Source organism: Chrysemys picta, chromosome 3 (genome assembly GCF_011386835.1).
Source record: "Chrysemys picta bellii isolate R12L10 chromosome 3, ASM1138683v2, whole genome shotgun sequence".
NCBI lineage: Eukaryota > Metazoa > Chordata > Testudines > Emydidae > Chrysemys > Chrysemys picta.
The window spans coordinates 140,068,782-140,091,244 of record NC_088793.1 but is presented as its reverse complement, the minus strand read 5'-3'; the positions used below and the strand labels follow the sequence as shown (position 1 = coordinate 140,091,244).

General features: G+C 52.0%; 1 protein-coding gene across 1 annotated transcript in view; it reads right to left on the bottom strand.

Moving 5' to 3' along the window:
- The window catches only part of CATSPERE (catsper channel auxiliary subunit epsilon), an 89,923-nt gene that overhangs the window by 53,241 nt on the left and 14,219 nt on the right, over positions 1-22,463 (bottom strand). Inside the window, exons 5-6 of the mRNA XM_065589979.1 lie at positions 17,330-17,399; positions 6,305-6,393 (exon numbers count right to left, since the gene is read on the bottom strand). Of these exons, the coding sequence (XP_065446051.1) occupies positions 6,305-6,393; positions 17,330-17,399 (159 nt within the window). The remainder of the gene's footprint in view (positions 1-6,304; positions 6,394-17,329; positions 17,400-22,463) is intronic.

Sequence of the window (22,463 nt, the reverse complement as noted above, 5' to 3'; positions counted from 1 at the left end):
GATATGTCTGCAGGTTTTGCATCTGTTGTTCTGGCAGAGTCTGGTGCCACTTTGAGTTGGTGTGCCCTGGTCTGTGAGGAGCTTGCTTCTGATGATGAGCTTGGAGAGGTTAGGTGGTTGTCTGAAGGCAAGAAGACGGGGTTCAGGAAAAATTTCTTTCAGGATGGGGTCCCTCTATCCACACAAGCATAATGGCTCAGCCAGATAAGAAGGAGAAGGAAGAGGACACAGGATGACATGTTCCAAGAGATCCTGCAAACCTCTGCTTCTTCAGACACCGAACAGAAGGCTTGGAGACAGCGTGGCCAGGGATAGAGCGGAGAGGAGAAAGGCACAGGAAAAGGAGAGGGATGTGCAGCAGGAGTTTCTAACACTTCTCAAGCAGCAAACAGCCATGCTGCTGACTCTTGTTGACCTTCGGGTTCAACAGTCCCATGCTTGCCTCCTTCTGCAGTCCTGTGATGCAGTGTGCTCCTCACAATGGCCCTGCAAGAGCTGAATTGGGCCAGATGGGCTCAATCAGCTAATTAGGTTGCAAATGGGGAGCTGTAGGCCAGAAGCAGCTAATTATGGAGAAACTCACCTGTGAGGGATAGGTGGGGCTTCTACAAAAATCAGGAAACTGGAAGCAGAAGGGGCTGTAGGGAAGGAGTCTGCAGTCACTCCCTGGGAGAAGGGAGGTGTGTTTGGGGACTGCATAGGGTTACCATATTTAGTGCCTCCGAAAGGAGGACACTCCACGGGGCCCTGTCCCCGTCCCCAGCCCCGCCCACGCCCACACTCCGCCCCCTCCCCAAAGTCTCCGCCCCCTCCCCTGCTTCCCGCGAACATTTGAGTTGCGGGAAGCCTGAAGCAGGTAAGGGGGGGTGTGGGGGGAGGAGGCGCGGCCCAGGCTGGCCCCCCCGGCGTTTGCAGCCTGGGTCGGCTCGGGCCCTGGGGTGCCGGCCCCGGGCCCGGCCGAGCACCCCCGGCCCGCCCAGCACTGCCGGTCCCCGGCCCGGCCTGGCCCCCGGGTCCCCAGCCGAGCACCCCCACCCCCCGGCACCGCACCGCCGGTCCCCAGCCCGGCCCGGCCCCCGAGCCCCCGGCCCGGCCTGGCACCGCCGGCCCAGCCCCCGACCCGGCCTGGCACCCCCGGCCCGGCCCAGCCTGGCACCGCCGGCCCGGCCCCTGAGCCCCCGGCCCGGCCTGGCACCGCCGGCCCAGCCCCCGAGCCTCTGGCCCGGCCCGGCCCCCGAGCCCCCGGCCCGGCCCGGCACCGCCGGCCCGGCCCCCAAGCCCCCAGCCCGGCATCACCGGCCCGGCCCCCGAGCCCCCGGCCCGGCCCTGCTCCGATTTTCCTGGACATGTCCGGCTTTTTGGGATTTCCCCCCGGACGGGGATTTGGAGCCCAAAAAGCCTGACATGTCCGGGAAAATCCGGACGTATGGTAACCCTAGGACTGCAGAGATGAGCTGCCTAAAGTTACTCCCTAGGAGGAGCAAGTGAAGAGACTGGCAAATGCAGAGGAATGGGGAGGATTAGGAATTATGGAAGCAGCTCAGGGAAAGGCAGCAAGGTGCAGGGAACGGACCTTGGCTGCTGCGTAGTAGAGGGTCCAAGTTGATTACCGAGTGATTGGTAACAGTTGGGCATTGCATATTTCCCCAGAGCAATAGTCACTTGCTTTTCCACTGTCACTGCAGATTTCATTTGAGTGTCACTGCACTGGAGGGCTGGGGCGAGCTCTGCACACGGATCCAGGAATGTAGCTTTGCGCATCTGAAAGTTCTGCAGCCACTACTTGTCATCCCAACCCTGCATGACAATGCGATCCCACCAGTTAGTGCTTGTTTCTCAGGCTCAGAACCAGCACTCCACTGTCTGCCGCTGCCCTGTGAATGCCACCAACAATCTTGAATTGTTTCTTTCTATATCACACAGCAATCTAGCCTCAAAGGAATCGTCACATTCCCCACAGCTCCTCTGGCAGTTACTCTGCAGTTACTGCAGGATCAGGTGCCCCATGCTCGCAACACTCAACACAACTGTGCAGAACTGTGCAGGATTCATGCTTCTGACACAGATAGTAGACAGCAAGGAAGGATGTGCGCGTTTGCAGGGATTTTGAAAAGAATTGCGAAATATTATGGGATGCAGATGAAATTATGGGATAGAGAAAAATGCATTATGGGATGTTGAAAATATGGTCCCAGTCACTCCTGCATGACTTGTTTCGGCCCCATGCGGCATGGTAAAATCTTCCCAAAACACCCTGTGCTAGATTGTGGTGAGTTACACAGAGGGATAGCTACCCATGGTGCACTGCTCTCTACATCAATGCAAGCGCTGCTAGTGAGGACGTGCACCACTGACACAAGGAGCATAGTGTGAACGCACAAAAGCAATTTAATTATTGCGGCAGCTGTATGCTGATGTAACATAGGTCAACATAATTTTGTAGTGTAGACATGTGTTGCGGGGCAAGTGCACCTCATCCCCTCTTGGGGTGGGTGGAGTAATTACTTCGCTGCAGTGGTCTGCTTACGACCACCATTTGTCTTGGGGTGGTGAGGACTAATGGTAAAAGTCAATATGGCCACTCTCTCTCTCAAGGTTGTATGGCCCAATGGTCAGAGTCAGGGTGACGGCCCCTTCCCACACAGCCATGGGGCCCAATGGCCCGAATCAAAATGGCTTTCCGGTTCGGTCGGGGTGTATCGCCAAGTGTTCAGAATCCGTGTGGCTGCCTGGCTCAGCAAGGCAGTATGGCCTAGCAGCAAGAGTCAGTAGGGCCGCCCTCTCTCAGAGCTGCTCTCAGAGCTGTGCGGCCCAATAGACAGGGTTGATAGAGTCACCCTCTCTCGGGGCCGTGTGGCCTAGTAGTCAGAGTCGAGGTGATCACCTAGCTCAGTAAGGCTATGTGGCCTAGTAGCAAGAGTCAGTCGGGCTCCTCCCTCTCTCAGTGCTGCATGGCCTAGTACCCAGAGTCGGTATCACTGCCCCTTCCATGGGGCTGTGTGGCCTAGTGGCAAGTATGCCTGCCACCGAGTCAGTGGGGAATCCGCCCGAAACACGCTGACCCCACTCAGCACCACAGCTAGTCTCCCTGAGCTACTTTCTACCCGGTTCCTGATGCCAGGGTCCCAGAGTCTCCGTGGGCTCTGGGCTCCTCGGTCAGGGTGGCTGGCAACAGCTGCACCTCGCCTTGGGCATTCTCCAGAGTCTCAGCGTCCCTGGGGCTTCTGCGGTTCCTGGGCTGGAGCTTGCAGCATCCATCCTTTCTTTGGCGGCTAGCCCTGAATGAGCTGAGCTGATTCTTTTTATACCTAGTCCGCAGCTGGAGCATGCCCTGCAGGGCTGTGAGGGTGTGGCCTCCTCGGCCCAGAGAGTTGAGTTAACCCTCTTCATACGAACGTGGGGCAAGTGCGCCCCATCACAACATGCCCTAGACCAACTAGTTAGGGTAACTCAGGCCTGGTCTACTCTACAGAGTTAGGTTGACCTAAGCTGCCTTACATTGACCTAACTATATAAGTATTTATACTAAAATTTTGCTCCCACCGACGTAACTGCCTCGCTACACTGACTTAATAACTCCACCTTCACAAGAGGCATAGGTCAACGGTAATGTAGTTAGGTCAATGCAGTGTCAGTGTAGACACTGTGTTGCTTACCACCATTGTTACTGGCTCTCAAAAGCCATCCCACAATGCCCCTCATTGACAGTACAATTGATACAAACACTCCTGGTGAGGACGCACACAAGGAGCAAAGTGTAGACACAGGCAAGCGATGTAATTACTTTGGCAGCTATATGCCGACATAAGTTAGATCAACTTAGGCCTGGTCTACACAGCCATTTTACAGCGCTGAAACTTTCTCACTCAGAGGTGTGAAAAAAACATCTCCCTGAGCGCTACAAGTTTCAGCGCTGTAAAGTGGCAGTGTAGACAGTAGCTGTGCTCCCAGCGCTGGTAGCTACTCCCCTTGTGGAGGTGGGTACCATAGGCTGTGCCTCCCCAGACAGTCAGGCATGGCCCCACCCACCAATGTTCCCTCTAATTTTTTACATCCATGTGCAGAATGAATTTTGTTATGTGCACCAACATGGAAGTGATGTGTGGTGGGTGTGGGCCGTGGGGTTTGGAGCGTGGGAGGGGACTCAGGGCTGGGGCAGAGGGAATCTAGCTGCCCACACTCTGCCCCCAGTCTCCCCTCCTGCTTCCATTCTGTGTGGCTGCTCCAGGCTCCCTGTGGGGTGGCCTCAGCTCGGGCCACGCTACCCACCTCCCATCGCTCTGGGGCTGGGAGGGGGGGTACGCTGCCCGCTCCAGGGCTGGGGGGTCACTCTGAGGCTGGGGGAGGCGGAAGGGGCAGGGCTTTGGGCTGAAGAGGCAGGGCTAGCCTACCCCAGGCAGCAGTTCATGTGCTGCCCATGTATAAAGAGCTCTTCTTCAGGTCTGAGAAAGGTACTCAAAGGGTACATCTACACTGTGATCAAAAACCCAGGGCACCCGAGTCTCAGAGCCCGAGTCAGCTGACAAGGGCTCACAGAGCTTGACTACAAATTGCAGTGTAGACGTTCGGGCTCAGGTTGGAGGCTGGGTTCTGACTCTCCCCCCTCGTGGGGTTTTATAGTCCAGGCTCCAGCCCGAGCCCAAACATCTGTACTGCAATTTTATAGCCCTGTAGCCCGAGAACCACGAGCCTGAGCCAGCTGACCTGGGCCAGCCACAGCTGTGCAGAGGTCTTTTATCACAGTGTAGACATACCCAGAGCGTCACAGCTAAACACAAGGTGAAACAAACTGTCTAGGATAAGCAGTTAACCCATAAAAGATATTACCTCATCTATCTTGTCTCTCTAATATCCTGGGACCAACACGGCTACAACATTTCAAACAACCTTTATGTACTGACAACTGGAAACAATAGGAAGACATCACCCAAGGTTGTTATGGCCAGGTCTATCAGAAGTTCAGACAACATGTAGGCTGACGGGTTTCCCTGGGACTGACTGCAAGAGTTAGGGGATTGATTAGTTGCAGCTATGTTTGTTTGGGTGTGTGAGAGGCAGAAAGCCAGACAAGCAGTTTGAGCATGGCCCTGATAGGGAGCAGCGAGAGAGAGAGAGTTCCTTGAAGTACATTACTTACAAGAAAGACAAGCTTGGAAAATGTGAACCAGGAAACTGCCTGCTGTTGTTTGTTTCTACTATGTTGAAGGAAACAGGACTTTGTGTACATTCTTTGTAAATAAACAGGACTGCATCAAATAAATATACAGCTAGTATCATCATCAATGTATCCGCCTATCAAAAACAACTCAGCAAACATTAGTTGGAAATTTTATGAAAAAAGATTTGATTTGCAGGACACATTTAAGAGGTTCAATAGATGATGCATGTTTTCAGGCCCTGGAAGGGAAAGTTGATGGTAGAAGAATGCAAGACAGAAAAAAGAGCTAGGATGGACGATGTATTCTGGGTGGATCAAAAGGACTATTCATCCACAAAGTGATTAGCAGAGGACCATACAGAATGGGCTAACATGGTTGCAAACATCTAGTAACAGAGATGCCATATGAGAAGAAGTACGGAAACAACCTGGCAAGTCCTCAAATGTGGGCTAACTGTTCAGACCAACAGGAGAATTCTACTGTTGCTGTCTACACTGGGAGTTAGGGGTTGGTTTAACTGGTTCACTCTTAGCTGCGGATTTTTCACACCCCTGAGTGACACAGTTATTCTGACCTAATTTCCTCGTGTAGACCAGGCCATGGTTTAAGCTGTAATTAGAATTTTAGTGAACGGCTACATTCACTTCCCTTATAACTTTGCATGGGAAAAAAATATTTTTTTTAAACTAAAATAGATATTCTTTTAAAGTTTCAGGGCAGTTAGTCAAACCATTTTTTAAGTAATGGATGTTTTAAAAAAAGATACTTTTTTGCAAATGATATACAATGACTCTCATTCACTGTTGTCTTGCACTGTCCTGAAATCTGAGAAGCTACAAAAACATTACCTGACATACTGCTTGCACACACTTTGGACCAGATTCACTGGAACACTCCAGCTTGCTTGCACTACTCAAGTAAAGCAAAGCAGCTGCAAGCCTAAATTAACTGCCACTTTTTTCTTGTATAGAAAACCCTTATATCTGGCTCATACTTTTTAACGTAACTGAGCAGCATAACAAATGATTATTGATCATTTTTGTGTCAAATCACTAGATAAATCACAAACAATAGCCAAATACAATTAAATCATACATCTCCAAATATATACACATGGAGAAAAGGTCTCATATGAAATCACCTACCTCTGCTCTGAAGAACTTTTCAACACATACCACAAAAAGCAATTCAAATGTTTAGAGATAGAGAAATAGCGGTCCACATTCTCTAATGTCTAAAACAGGGAAAAAAAACATGCTTCATGTTTATATATGATCTACATGATACCACCTTTAGGCTCTGATCATGTTAACATTTATATATGTAAGTATCTTTATGTACACAAGTAGTCCTACTAAATTCAGTGAAACTAGTCATGTGCGTATGTGTTCACAGGAGTAGGGCCTTAGAGGCCAAAGGTGAAATCCTGACCTGACTGAAGTCAATGGCAATTTTGCCATTGACTTCAATTGAGCCAGGATTTCACTCCAAGCATTTTGTGTGTCCAGGTAACTACATATAAAGACTTTTATATCTCATGTTCGTTATATTTGTTAATGTATTGTTTATTACAATTTAATGCAATGTTTGTGAAGAAAGAAATGTAGGAACAGTTCAGTCACAATACAGTTTCCTCTTATCTATTCCCTTTTTATTTCCTCTTACAGCTCTCTCTTTCCTCAGCACCAAACAATAAAAAATGAACCAGACCTGATGGTGGCATCAAAGGAGCATGAATAGCGGTCTCCACTTCACAGAAGGTATAAAAACACAATAGCTGCTCTACTGGGGGACTTCTCAGCCATTTTTCACCAAATCAAGCAGAGAGGAGCTGCATGTAGGAGCCTGATGAGGCAGGGAGAAACCTGCCTTCTTGTGCATTGATAAACCCCCAAAGAAAGGGAGAGCTACTGTTATTTTTTAAATTATCTTTACTCTTCTGTGCTTTATCCATTAAGTAAAAGAGCAATGGTATTAGAGTCCTGTACAAAATGTCCATGTGTGTTACATACTTCACAACTATCAGTTGCCTCCTGAGAGAGTTAAACTATAACCCAAAAGTCTCACACCTTCACTGGGATTCTGGGAGAGGGTGTGTTTACTGGGGTATTTTGCAGGTTAGCACTAACTCTGGGTGCTTAAGGCAGATAGACTAAGGCCTGGTCTACACTATGACTTTAATTCGGATTTAGCAGCGTTAATTCGAATTAACCCTGCACCCGTCCACACAACAGAGCCATTTATTTCTAAATAAAGGGCTCTTAAAATCGATTTCTGTACTCCACCCCGATGAGCGGAGTAGCGCCAAAATCGAGTTTGTCAATTCGAATTAGGGTTAGTGTGGCCGCAATTCGATGGTATTGGCCTCCGGGAGCTGTCCCAGAGTGCACTATTGTGACCGCTCTGGACAGCAATCTGAACTTGCATGCACTGGCCAGGTAGACAGGAAAAGCCCCAGGAAAATTTGAATTTCATTTCCTGTTTGTCCAGCGTGGAGAGCACAGGTGACCACAGATAGCTCAGCTCATCAGCACAGGTAACCATGCAGGCCGATAATCGAAAAAGAGCACCAGCATTGACCGTACGGGAGGTACTGGATCTGATCGCTATATGGGGAGAGGATTCAGTGCTAGCAGAACTTCGTTCTAAAAGACGAAATGCCAAAACTTTTGAAAAAATCTCCAAGGGCATGATGGAGAGAGGCCACAGTAGGGACTCAGATCAGTGCCGCGTGAAAGTCAAGGAGCTCAGACAAGCCTATCAAAAAACAAAGGAGGCAAACGGTCGCTCCGGGTCAGAGCTGCGGACATGCCGCTTCTACGCCGAGCTGCATGCAATTCTGGGGGGGCCTGAGGATTCTGCGGATGGGGAAGAGGAGGAGGAGGAGGAGGAGGAGGAGGAGGAGCTTGCAGAGAGCACCCAGCACTCCGTTCTCCCCAACAGCCAGGATCTTTTTCTCAGCCTGACTGAAGTACCCTCCCAACCCTCCCAAGCCAGTATCCAAGACCATGACCCCATGGAAGGGACCTCAGGTGAGTTTACCTTTTAAAATATAAAACTTGTTTTAAAAGCAAGCGTTTTTTAATGATTACTTTGCCCTGAGGACTTGGGATGCATTCGCGGCCAGTACAGCTACTGGAAAAGTCTGTTAATGTGTCTGAGGATGGAGCAGAAATCCTCCAGGGACATCTCCATGAAGCTCTCCTGGAGGTACTCCAAAAGCCTTGCCACAAGGTTTCTGGGCAGTGCAGCCTTATTCCGTCCTCCATGGTAGGACACTTGACCACACCATGCTTGCAGCAAGTAATCTGGTATCATTGCCTGACAAAGCCTGGCAGCGTATGGTCCCAGTGTTTGCTGGCATTCAAGCAACATCCGTTCTTTATCTTGCTGTGTAATCCTCAGGCGAGTGATATCGCCCATGGTAACCTGGTTGAAATACGGGAACTTAATTAAGGGGACAGAGGTGGCCGTTCCTACTGGGCTGTTTGCCTGTGGCTGAAAAGAAATCCTTCCCTGCAGTTAGCCAAGCGCAGGAGGGGGAATTGGCCCTGAGCTTTTCGTGTTTGGCTAGCAGGGATCTTCCCTGTTACCAGCCACGCAGTGGGGGGAGGGGTACAGCGATCATCCCAGAGAATTCATGGCGGGAGGGGGGGCGGGGGGTTAGTTTGGTTTCTGCAGGGATCTTCCCTGATACCTGCCACGCGGTGGGGGGAGGGATAAAGTGATCATCCCAGAGAATTGGATGGGTGGGGGTTAGTTTGTTTTCTGCTGCTGAAGGTTAACAGGAAAACTGCAGCAGTCAATGGGCTTTGCTTGGTATGTGGGAAAGGAGGGCGCAGAAGCCGAAAGACAATGGCTTACCATGGCTGCATGCAAGCTGAATTCTGTTGCCCAGACCTGCGTCTGTGATCTCTAACACCAAAGCCACAGGCACTCAATATTAAGATGGAAAATGCGACCTTGTACTGAAATCACATGTGCTATGTAATGTGAATAGTGTTTTTCACCATGAAAGAGTATAAGCATTGTTCTGTAAAATGTATCATTTTAAAAACTTCTCTCCTTTTTCTCAACCCTCCCTCCAGCAGCTGCAAATTTTTCAAGCCTCCCTCCTCCGTCCCGAAGGCTATCTCAGATAAGGCGTCGGAAAAAGAGGACGCGAGATGAGATGTTCGCGGAAATAATGGAATGCACCCGCAATGAAAGAGCTCATTTGAATGAGTGGAAGGACACTGTATCTAAATTTAGGAAAGATGCCAGTGAACGTGAGGTCATGAGGGACGCTCGAGATGAGAGGTGGCAGGCTGCAACGTTGGGGCTGCTGCGTGAGCAAACGGACATGCTCCGGCATCTGGTGGAGCTTCAGGAACGGCAGCAGGATGACAGAGTGCCGCTGCAGCCTCTGTATAACCTTCCTCCCCCCTCACCATGTTTCATATCCTCCTCACCCAGACGTGTAAGAACGCGGGGGGGGGGGGGTGGAGGCTCCGTGCACCCTCCCACTCCACCCCAGTGGACAGCCCAACCAAAAGGCTGTCATTATATTGAATTTGTTCAGTGGCCTTTTACTTCCCGCCTATCCTCCTCCCAAACCTCACCCAGATTACCTTATTGGTTCTCTCCCTATGTTTATAATCAGTTAATAAAGAATACATGATTTTTAAACGATAGTGACTTTATTTCCTTTGAAAGAAAGCTGGGGGAACAGGGAGGGTGGGTTCCTTACAGAGAATGAATGAGTCAATAAAGGGGGCGGGTTTTCATGAAGGAGAAACAAACAGAAATTTCACATTGTAGCCTGGCCAGTCATGAAACTGGTTTTCAAAGCCTCTCTGATGCACAGCGCTTCCTGGTGTGCTCTTCTAATCGCCCTGGTGTCTGGCTGCGCGTAATCAGCAGCCAGACGATTTGCCATAGATAGAATTCCATGTCCATATCCTCATCACTCTCGCCGCCGCGCTGCCGTAGCCTGCTCCTCGCCGCCTGGTTTTCCAGGTTCTTGTTCAGCATAAACTGCACGATAAGGCGCGATGTATTTACAATGTTCATGACTGCTGTCTTGAGCTGAGCGGGCTCCATGCTTGCCGTGGTATGGCATCTGCACTGTTCACCCAGGAAAAAGGCGCGAAACGGTTGTTTGCCGTTGCTTCCTGGAGAGGGGGGAGGATATACCCAGAACCACCCGCGACAATGTTTTTGGCCCCATCAGGCATTGGGATCTCAACCCAGAATTCCAATGGGTGGAGGAGACTGCGGGAACTATGGGATAGCTATGGGATAGCTACCCACAGTGCAACGCTCCGGAAATCGATGCTAGCCCCAGTACATGGATGCACACCGCCGAATTAATGTGCTTAGTGTGGTTGCATACATTCAAATTTATACAACCTGTTTTCCAAATTCGAATTATATAAATTCGGATTAATCCCATAGTGTAGACATACCCTAAGGCATAGCAGACTGAGTGTTAATGCCCAAGAAATGTGCCAGAGAGGCCAAGGGAGAAAATAGTGCAGCAGCCTGCTGAAACCCACAAGACGTTAGAACACCTAGGTATCCAAAGGACTGGATTCCCTTCACAGCACTCTGCTGGGTGGTTGGCAGGGGGGAGCATGACCAGACCTGTGACACCTTCTAAGGAACATTCCACTGGAAGAGATTTTTTTCTGTTAATCTGATTAACTGTCAAAAGTCCATATGTGTTCACTGTCCAGTATGTATGGACTTGTTTTTGGGGGGATCATACATTGGAATGACCTACGAATATTAGATTGTTTTGGGGAGACTTAGTAATCATTGATCATATTCCTCCCTTGGATCTTTATAAAATATTTCCTGGAAGACATTCCAATTATTTGCTGCACTGTCTGTGAATTCTGCTTCTTTAAAATAGTTGCTTGCATGGATTCACACTAGGTGCATGAGCTTGGACCTTTTTCAATAGCAGAGTCATAGATTCTAAGGTCAGAAGGGACCACTGTGATTATCTAGTATGACATAGGCCATAGAACTTCCCCAAGATAATTCCAAGAACATATCTTTTAGAAAAACATCCAATCAAGATTTAAAAATTGACAGTGTTGGATAATCCACAACCAGCTTTGGTAAATTGTTCCAATGGTTATTTGCTCTCACTGTTAAAAATTTATGCCTTATTTGTCTAGCTTCAACTTCCAGCCATTGGATCATGTTAAACCTTTCTCTGCTAGACTGAAGATCCCATTATCAAATATCTGTCCCACATGTAGGTACGTATAGACTGTAATCAAGCCATCCCTTAACCTTCTCTTTGTAAAATAAATAAATTGAGCTCTTTGAGTCTATCACTATAATCATTCTCATGGCTCTTATCTGAATACTTTCCAATTTATTAACATCCTTCTTGAATTGTGGACTCCAGAACTGGACACAGTATTCCAGCAGCTGTCACTCCAATGCCAAATATAGAGGTAAAATAACTCTCCTGTTTATGTATCCAAGGATCACATTAGCCCTTTCAGTCGCAGTGTCGCACTGGGACCTCATGTTCAGCTGATTATTCACCACAAATCTCAATCTTTTTCAGAGCTGCTGCTTCCCAGGATAGTCCCATATCCTGTAAGCATGGCCTATCTTCTTTGTTCCTAGATGTATACTTTTACATTTAGCCATGTTAACATATATATTGTTTGCTTGCATCCAGTCTGCTGGGGTTACTTGTGCATCTTGCCAATGTCTTTGTGCCACCCTATCTGAAGGTATATAAAGATGGAAGCCACAATTACCACTTGTGACCTGGTGAAATGGGACGTCCTGGGTCTCCCCTACCTGAGGGCCATAGGCAGTGAGCAGGAACTCAGCAGTATATGTTGCAAGCTTCTTTAATCCCTTTAGACAACATTTCTGTGTTTTATTATTTTAATTAATGTTAGGTCACTTTTGCCAAGATTTAAGCCCTCTGTACCCTTTTTTATCTCCAGGGTTCCACTGTGCATCTCCCCCTTTGTTACAAGGCATCGTTGAGATGGTACAGGGAGCACAATCCTGAACACTGTTCCATGTGCTCACAGCTTGAGAAAGTTGCCTCAAGTGCCATCTGGTGGAGGTAGCCATGTAGGCCTCATCCCTTCCAAGATGCTGGTGGTGAAGTAGAGACACCACACACCAGCATGGAAAGGGTTAAGGAGAGCCTTTGGGCCCTGCTAGCTCCACCCTGTAATTCCCACAGCCAATGCCAGACCTGGCAGAAGAGAAAAGAAGGGAGCCTGGCTCAGGTCGGGGCTGACCAGTGAAGAGGCAGGAGCTAGCTATCTCTCTACCTGAGGGAAGGGTCACTAGCCTGTTGGCTGAGGCAGCCACCAGAGACCAAGCAGTGTTGTCCTGGCAAAGGAGATGGAGAAAGAGGCCTAGGAACGCCTGGCTTGAGAGGAACCCTCGTAACTGAAGCAGAGACCTGGGGCGGGGAGGGAGGCATTTTCTGACCCTACCAAACTTACGACTGCTGCACCTGGAGGAACCTGGGACCGCAAGAGGATGCTACCCAGGGTCCATGAAGGGACACTACTAAGAGACCAGGCACCACAGGGACAGGGACCATAGGGCTACAAGCCCCAAACTAAAAGGACCACGGTAGGAAGTAGCACAGGGCAATGAACGTAAACTCCCTGCTGGGAAGTCCCCTACTCAAGGGTGATTCACACAGAGCCCTAGGCTGGGACCTGGTGAAATGGAACATCCTGGGTCCCCCCTACCTGAAAGTCTGAGACCCTTTGACCACAGAAGCAGGGGCAGGAAGCTAGGTACTCCGGCCACTAGGCTGACTGGCCCTTCAAGCCTCATCCCTGTCCCCTGCCCATTACAATGCTTTTCACAGAATTTCCATGATAGTTGATGTCAAGGTTTTGGTCATCAGCGAAGTGGGCTCCATGCTTAAAGAAAGCCTGATCCAGGGCCGGCTCCAGGCACCAGCTCAACAAGCAGGTGCTTGGGGCGGCCAAGGGAGAGGGGCGGCACCTGCGGCAATTCGGGGGCGGCAGGTCCCTCACTCTCTCTAGGGAGTTTACCACACCTGCCGCTGAACTGCCGCCGCTGATTGTGGCTTTTTTTTTTTTTCTCCCCGTCCGGGGGGAAATCCCCAAAAGCCGGGCATGTCCGGAAAATCGGGAGGTCAGCCGGGCCGGCGGGGAGCCGGGCGAGCTGGGCCGGCGGGGAGCCGGGTCAGGCGGGCCCGCGGGGAGCCGGGCCGGCGGGGAGCCGGGTCGGCCGGGCCGGCGGGGACCCCGGCCGGCGGGGAGCCGGGTCGGCCGGGCCCGCGGGGACCCCGGCCGGCGGGGAGCCGGGTCGGCCGGGCCCGCGGGGACCCCGGCCGGCGGGGAGCCGCGTCGGCCGGGCCGGCGGGGACCCCGGCCGGCGGGGAGCCGGGTCGGCCGGGCCGGCGGGGACCCCGGCCGGCGGGGAGCCGGGTCGGCCGGGCCCGCGGGGACCCCGGCCCGCGGGGAGCCGGGTCGGCCGGGCCCGCGGGGACCCCGGCCGGCGGGGAGCCGCGTCGGCCGGGCCGGCGGGGACCCCGGCCGGCGGGGAGCCGCGTCGGCCGGGCCGGCGGGGACCCCGGCCCGCGGGGAGCCGGGTCGGCCGGGCCGGCGGGGACCCCGGCCCGCGGGGAGCCGGGTCGGCCGGGCCCGCGGGGACCCCGGCCGGCCGGGCCCGCGGGGACCCCGGCCCGCGGGGAGCCGGGTCAGCCGGGCCGGCGGGGAGCCGGGTCGGCCGGGCCGGCGGGGACCCCGGCCGGCGGGGAGCCGGGTCGGCCGGGCCGGCGGGGACCCCGGCCGGCGGGGAGCCGGGTCGGCCGGGCCGGCGGGGACCCCGGCCGGCGGGGAGCCGCGTCGGCCGGGCCGGCGGGGACCCCGGCCGGCGGGGAGCCGGGTCGGCCGGGCCCGCGGGGACCCCGGCCGGCGGGGAGCCGCGTCGGCCGGGCCGGCGGGGACCCCGGCCGGCGGGGAGCCGGGTCGGCCGGGCCCGCGGGGACCCCGGCCGGCGGGGAGCTGGGTCAGCCGGGCCGGTGGGGAGCCGGGCCCGTGGGGCCGGGTGCCGGGGGGTGCGCCGGGCCGCCGGGGGCCGGCAGTGCTGGGCGGGCCGGGGGTGGTCGGCCGGGGCCGGCACCCCAGGGCCCGAGCTGACCCAGGCTGGAAACGCCGGGGGGCCAGCCTGGGCCCCGCCTCCTACCCCCACACCCCCCTTACCTGCTTCAGGCTTCCCGCGAATCAAATATTCGCGGGAAGCAGGGGAGGGGGCAGAGACTTTGGGGAGGGGGCGGGGTTGGGCAGGGGTGTGGGCGGGGCTGGGGGCGGGGCCGTGGGCCGTGGAGTGTCCTCCATTTGGAGGCACAAAATATGGTAACCCTAGTGAATCTGACATGTAAATATCTTGCAATGCTGGCTACAACAGTGCTATGCGAACACTTGTTCTCACTTTCAGGTGACATTGTAAACAAGAAGCGGGCAGCATTATCTCCTGCAAATGTAAGCAAACTTGTTTGTCTGAGTGATTGGCTGAACAAAAAGTAGGACTGAGTGGACTTGTAGGTCTAAAGTTCTACGTTGTTTTATTTTCCAATGCAGTTATTTTTTTGTACATAATTCTACATTTGTAAGTTCAACTTTCATGATAAAGAGATTGCACTACAGTACTTGTATTAGGTACATTGAAAAGTACTATTTCTTTTATTTTTACAGTGCAAATATTTATAATGAATAAATATAAATTGAACACTGTATTGTAATTGAAATCAATATATTTGAAAATGTGGAAAATATCAAAAAATATTTATATAAATAGTATTCTATTATTGTTTAACAGCATGATTTTTTTTAATCACGTGATTAATTGCGATTATTTTTTTAATCACTTGACAGCCCTACTTTTGACTTCACCACATCCCCTGGCAACGAGTTCCACAGGTTGACTGTATATTGTGTGAAAAAGTACTTCCTTATGTTTGTTTTGCCTATTAATTTAGTTGGGTGACCGCTAGTTCTTGCGTTATGTGAAGGAGTAAATAACACTTCCTTATTCACTTTCTCCACACCATTCATGATTTTATAGACTTCTATCATGTCCCCCTTTAATAAAATAGGTAATGATAATGATAATGTTGATAATGAAATTTGCATTAAGGGAGTTATGGATGTGGCTTAGATGCTGGCCAGGTCACTGACATTGTTCAATCCCTTCCAGGGAAGTGGAACCTCCAAGTCAAAGTTCAACATAAACACAAACCAAAAGAATCTTCAGTGCTGCTGGGGTCAGTTTTTAGCCTCCTTCTTTTCAGGAGGACCCCACCTGCAGCGGCTCGTCTTAACACCCACCCAGCCACCCACAGGTTCATGGTAAAAAACCTAAACTAATAGTCAGTGACAGGCCTAATCTCCCTGTCATAACTATAAAGGGAAGGGTAACAGCCCTCCTGTGTACCATGCTATAATCCCTCCTGGCCAGAGACACCAATGGTTAATTTCTCCTTGTTTTAAGATCCAAGGGGTTTGGATCTGTATTCACCAGGGAATTGGTGAAGAGTCTCTCAAGGCTACCCAGGGAAGGGAATTAGCACTTTGGGAGTGGTGGCAGCAGACCAGATCTAAGCTGGTAGTTAAGCTTAGAAGTTTCATGCAGGCCCCCACATTTGTACCCTAAAGTTCAGAGTGGGGAAGGAGCCTTGACACTCCCACAGGGAGGTCCTAGCAGATCACAGTCTTTAGTCAGCTCCTGGCTCTACTCAGGCTTCTCACACAACAAGGGAGCTGCCAGTCTATTCTCCTTTCAAGTCCATTCACAAATGAGCTCTCTCCTTTGTTTAAGTGCCCCCCTCCAAGACTGAAAGCTCTGCAGGAGAAGGGGGTGGAGCTGTTTGAGCCCACATCATCCTATTAACCTTGGCCAGTGTGGTGTTTGTATACCTCATCACACACCTCAATATGATGAATGGGGGCTGTTCAGACATCTCTGAGCTATTGATTCAGTCTGTTAGCAGACTCAGGAACACATCACTGCATTGGTTACACTCAGTTGACATTTGGAAGGTTTCTTTCACAACCATTAGGGGTAGAAAGATTTGATTCTGGAGCAATATTATAAAGCTAATCATAGAATCAGAAATGTGGGACTGGAAGAGACCTTGATAAATCATCTAGTCCAGTCACCTGCACTGAGTCAGGACTAAGTGTTATCTAAACCATCCCTGACAGGTGTTTGCCAAAGATGTAAATAAAAACCTCCAACAATGGAGATTCCACAGTCTCCCTAGGTGATTTGTTCCAGTGCTTAACTACTTTTACAGTTAGGAAATTTATCCTAATGTCTAACCTAAATCTCCTTTGCTGCAATTTGACCCTAATACGTCCTGTTTTGTCCTCAGTGGATAAAGAGAACAATTTATCACCCTCCTCTTTATAACAACCTTTTACATACTTGAAGACTGTTACCATGTCCCCCGTCAGTATTTTCTTCTCTAAACAAACCCATTTTTTTTCAATCTTTCCCAATAGATCATGTTCTCTCGACCTTTAATAATTTTTGTTGCTCTCCTCTGGACTGTCTCCACTTTGTCCACATCTCTCCTGAAGTGCGCTGCCCAGTACTGGACACAGTACTTCAGTTGAGGCCTGATCAGTGCTGAGTAGAATGGAAGAATTACTTCTAGTTAGGGCCGGCTTCAGCTTTTTTGCTAACCCAAGGGGCAAAAAGAAAAGAAAAGAAAAAAAAAAAAAAGACGATTGAGCTACCGCTTAAGAGCCGCCGAAGAGAAAGACAGGGAGTGAAGGACCCGCCGCCGAATTGCCGCCAAAAACTGAAGTGGACCGATTGAGCTGCTGCCGAAGTGCCGCTGCCGCCGCCCCAGACCTGCCGCCCCAACAACGGACGGACTGCCGTCCCTTTCTATTGGCCGCCCCAGGCACCTGCTTCCTTCGCTGGTGCCTGGAGCCGGCCCTGCTTCTAGTGTCTTTCTTACAACACTCCTGCTAATATGTCCCAGGATCATTAACATTTTTTGCAACAGTATTACACTGTTGACTCACATTTAGTTTCTGATCCACTGAAGTGGACTCTGTGGCAAATACTGCAAAATCACTAAGAACACACAGACCTGATCACAGTGCACTATGAATTTCTTATAATTATTATTGACAGCTTACCTCATTGCCAACTATTGGTCTAATCTTGTGAATTCCAGGAACTGGACAATTCAGTGTTGCTGTAGGTGAACTACAGTAATTAAAAAAAAACAAACAGTCAGGTATTTAATATTAATTAACACTACACATATGTACTTCTGACTGGTCCACTCAGTCTTAACTTTTACTTAGGATCTAATTTCTCCCCAACCTTCATCTTTCAAACTGAGCAAACCTTCCTCTTCCTTATTCCCCAACCATTTTTTTAATATAATATCATTAGATTGCCCGTTCAGTTCAAAAAAGACGGTTACTCACCGTTGTAACTGTTGTTCTTCGAGATGTGTTGCTCATGTCCATTCCATTAGGTGTGTGCGCGCCGCGTGCACGATCGTCGGAAGATTTTTACCCTAGCAACACCGGCGGGTCGGCTGTGGAGCCCCCTAGAGTGGCGCCTTCATGGCGCTGAATATATACCCCAGCCGACCCGGCGCCCCCTCAGTTCCTTCTTGCCGGCTACTCCGACAGTGGGGACGGGGGGCGGGTTTGGAATGGATATGAGCAACACATCTCGAAGAACAACAGTTACAACGGTGAGTAACCGTCTTTTCTTCTTCGAGTGCTTGCTCATATCCATTCCATTAGGTGACTCCCAAGCCCAACTTAGGTGGTGGGGTCGGAGTGAGACATTGCTGTGTGCAAAACTGCTGATCCGAAGGCAGCATCGTCCCTGGACTGCTGCACTAGTGCATAGTGTTCTGTAAACGTGTGGACTGACGACCAAACCGCAGCTCTACAAATGTCCTGGATCGGAACTTGCGCCAGGAAAGCCGTCGAGGAAGCTTGGGCCCTCGTGGAGTGAGCGGTGAGGTGTGGTACTGAGACACCTGCCAGGTCGTAGCAAGTCCGGATGCAAGACGTAATCCAGGAGGATAGGCGTTGTGATGAGACCGGTGAGCCTTTCATTCGGTCGGCCACTGCAACGAAGAGTTGCGTCGTCTTTCTAAAGTGCCTTGTGCGGTCAATATAGAAGGCCAGGGCCCTGCGTACGTCCAGAGAATGCAAACGTTGATCCTGGCGAGTAGCATGTGGTTTAGGATGAAAGACCGGGAGAAATATATCCTGGTTGATATGAAATGGAGAAACCACCTTAGGGAGAAAGGCAGGATGTGGGCGGAGCTGCACTTTATCCTTATGGAAAACTGTGTAAGGGGGCTCGGATGTAAGCGCCCTGAGTTCAGAAACGCGCCTTGCTGAGGTGATGGCTACGAGGAAGGCTGTCTTCCAGGATAGGTACAAAAGTGAACAGGTGGCCAGTGGCTCGAATGGAGGACCTGTGAGCTTGGAGAGAACCAGGTTGAGGTCCCACGTCGGAACGGGCTGACGTTGTTGTGGGTACATCCGGTCTAAGCCCTTGAGGAATCTAACGACCATCGGGTTAGAAAATACCGAGGACGCGAGTTCCCCTGGGTGAAAGGCCGATATAGCGGCCAGGTGAACTCTAATTGAAGATATCGCCAACCCTTGCTGTTTTAGGGAGAGGAGATATTCCAAAATGAGAGGGATAGGTGCCTGTAACGGGGACGTGGCTCGTTGTTCGCACCAACAGGAGAACCGCTTCCACTTGGCCAAGTATGTGGTCCGTGTTGAGGGCTTCCTACTGCTCAGCAGAATCTGTTGGACAGAGTGCGAGCACTGCTGCTCTGCCTGGGTGAACCATGGAGCAGCCACGCCGTGAGGTGGAGTGATTGCAGGTCGGGATGACGCAGGCGACCGTGGTCCTGAGAGATGAGATCCGGGCACAATGGAAGCGGGATCGGTGTCCGAACCGAGAGTTCCAACAGCGTGGTGTACCAATGTTGTCTCGGCCACGCTGGGGCGATCAGAATCACCTGTGCCTGGTCTCTGCGCAATTTGAGCAGTACCTTGTGGACCAGAGGAAACGGAGGGAAGGCATAAAACAGGTGGTCCTTCCAGGGAAGGAGAAACGCATCCGAGAGGGAGCCCGGAGCTCGACCTTGCAGGGAGCAGAACACGTGGCACTTCCTGTTGTCTTGAGATGCAAACAGGTCTATCTGGGGAAACCCCCACTTCTGGAAAACGGAATGTATGATGTCCGGACGGATAGACCACTCGTGTGTTTGAAAGGACCTGCTGAGTCGGTCCGCCAGAGTGTTCTGGACTCCAGGGAGGAACGATGCCGTGAGATGGATTGAGTGGGTGATGCAGAAGCTCCACAGGCGAATGGCCTCTTGGCATAGAATTGACGAACGTGCTCCTCCTTGCTTGTTGATGTAAAACATGGCCGTGGTGTTGTCGATGAGAACTAACACACAGCGGCCACGTAGGAGGTTGAGAAATGCCTGGCACGCCAGGCGCACCGCCATCAGTTCCCGAACATTGATGTGCAGGGCTATCTGGGGTGCAGTCCACAGGCCCTGGGTATGGTGTTCGCTGAGATGGGCGCCCTAACCCAGGGATGAAGCGTCTGTGACCAGGTGCAGAGAGGGTTGTGGGGCGTGAAACGGCATCCCCTCGCAAACCACCTTGTGGTCTAGCCACCATGTGAGGGAGGTCAGGACCGAGTTTGGGACCGTGACCACCATGTTCAGGCTGTCCCGATGTGGGCGGTATATTGATGACACCCAGGTCTGGAGTGGGCGAAGCCAAAGTCTGGCATGCCTGGTTACGTACGTGCAGGAAGCCATGTGACCCAGCAGGGTAAGGCACGACCTCACCGTGGTAGTAGGGAAGGCCTTGAGTCCTTGAATGAGGCTCGTGATGGTGCAAAAGCGATTGTCTGGCAGGATGGCTTGTGCACGTCTGGAGTCTAGAACCGCGCCGATGAATTCTATTCTCTGGGTAGGTTCTAGAGTGGATTTGTCCTTGTTGAGTGGGATACCCAACTTGTTGAATGTGTGCACTATTATGTGGACGTGATCTCGAACTTGTTCTTCGGTGCGACCGCGTACCAGCCAGTCGTCTAGGTACGGGAACACCTGTATCCCTTGCCGACGAAGGTACGCTGCCACGACAGCCATACATTTCGTGAACACCCTTGGGGCCGAGGATAGGCCGAAGGGAAGGACTGCAAATTGGTAGTGCACCTTGCTTACCACGAACCGTAGGAAGCGTCTGTGAGGCGGGTAAATTGCTATGTGAAAGTATGCATCTTTCATGTCGAGGGCGGCGAACCAGTCTCCAGGATCGAGGGAAGGGATAATGGTCCCCAAAGAGACCATGCGGGACTTCAACTTTACTACGAATTTGTTGAGTCCGCGCAAGTCCAAGATGGGTCGCAGACCTCCTTTGGACTTGGGAATGAGGAAGTAACGGGAATAGAATCCCCTGCCCCTTAACTCCACTGGAACCTCCTCTATGACCCCCATAGCAAGGAGCATGGAAACTTCCTGTGTAAGAAGTTGCTCGTGAGAAGGGTCCCTGAAGAGGGACGGGGAAGGGGGGGAGGAGGGGGGAATTGAGGAAAACTGGATAGCATATCCCCTGTCCACCGTGCGAAGGACCCAACGGTCCGAGGTTATAAGGGACCAGGCATGGTGGAAATGGGAAAGGCGATCCCGAAAGGATGGGGCTGGATCCTGTGGGATGACTGGGGCGCCGTCCTCGACCGCACCTTCAAAAGTTCTGCCTGGGGCCTGAAGGTGGTCTAGGTGGCCCCTGGTTCTGACCAGGTTGAGGGCCGGTCCACCTTCTTCTACCACCTCGTCCTCGCCTCCGGGTCGAGTCCTGTCTCTGACGAGGCGGGGGGGGGTAGAAGCGCTGAGGCTGCGGTCTAAATGGCCTGCGCTGAGGGCCCACAACATGCATCCCCAAGGAACGCATGATCGTCCTGGAGTCCTTGAGGCTCTGCAGGCGAGAGTCCGTCTTTTCTGAAAACAACCCTTGTCCTTCAAAGGGCAGATCCTGCAGGGTTTGCTGCAGTTCCTGAGGCAGACCCGAAACCTGGAGCCAGGAGATCCTCCGCATAGCGATACCTGAGGCCAGGGTTCTCGCAGCAGAGTCCGCTATGTCTAAGGAGGCCTGTAAGGAGGACCGAGCCACCTTCTTACCCTCCTCCACCAGGGCTCCAAACTCCTCCCTGGACTCTTGGGGAACCAACTCCTTGAACTTCCCCATAGAGTTCCAGGAGTTAAAGCTATAGCGGCTCAAGAGCGCCTGTTGATTAGCCGCTCTAAGTTGCAGCCCTCCGGCCGAGTAAACTTTACGGCCGAATAAATCGAGGTGCTTAGCCTCCTTCGATTTGGGCGCTGCGGCCTGCTGACCGTGGCGCTCCCTTGCGTTCACTGATGCCACCACCAGTGAACACGGCTGGGGGTGGGTATACAAGTACCCGTAGTCTTTAGACGGGACAAAGTATTTCCTTTCCACCCCTCTCGCTGTGGGTGGGATAGAGGCAGGAGTCTGCCATATCGTAGATACATTGGCTTGTATCGTGCGGATCAGGGGTAACGCCACCCTCGATGGGGCATCCGCTCCGAGGATATTCACGATGGGGTCGTGCACCTCCACTATCTCCTCCGCCTGCAGGTCCATATTACGGGCCATCCGACGCAGAAGATCTTGGTGAGCCCGAAGATCTATTGGAGGTGGACCTGTGCACGATGTGCCCGCCACTGCCTCATCCGGAGAGGAAGAGGAAGATGCCTCCGGTGGAACAGGATCCAAGGGAGGGTCCTGGTCTCCCTGCTCCTGGGCCGGAGCATCACCTGCGCTTGAGTCCAGGGCGTCAGGTGGTGCGGACACGGAAGCCTCCATGCCCCCTGGCGGAGGCCGAGAGATGGTGGACTCCGGGGCCCTTCTAACAGAGTGACCGGAGCGAGAGGTCGAAGCAACTGGAGCCCCTTGCGCCTGATGGTACGCCCACGGGGTCCAAAACGACCAGTGAGATGGGCCATGAGAATGGTCCTCTGTTATGTTCTGCCAATGGCCCAAGTCCTGTTCCTCGGCTTGCCCCTGAGGGGGGTATGCCGATCTCGAGAGGTCCTCCGAGGAGCGAGACACCGATCTCGATGGCCATGGCGGTGCCGAGAGCGTCGAGACGATTCCCGTGGGCTGCGGTGCCGCACGGTGCCAGTCTGGAGATGATCGATCTCCACGCGGTGCCGGCGATCGGTGCCGGGACCGGGACCGGTGC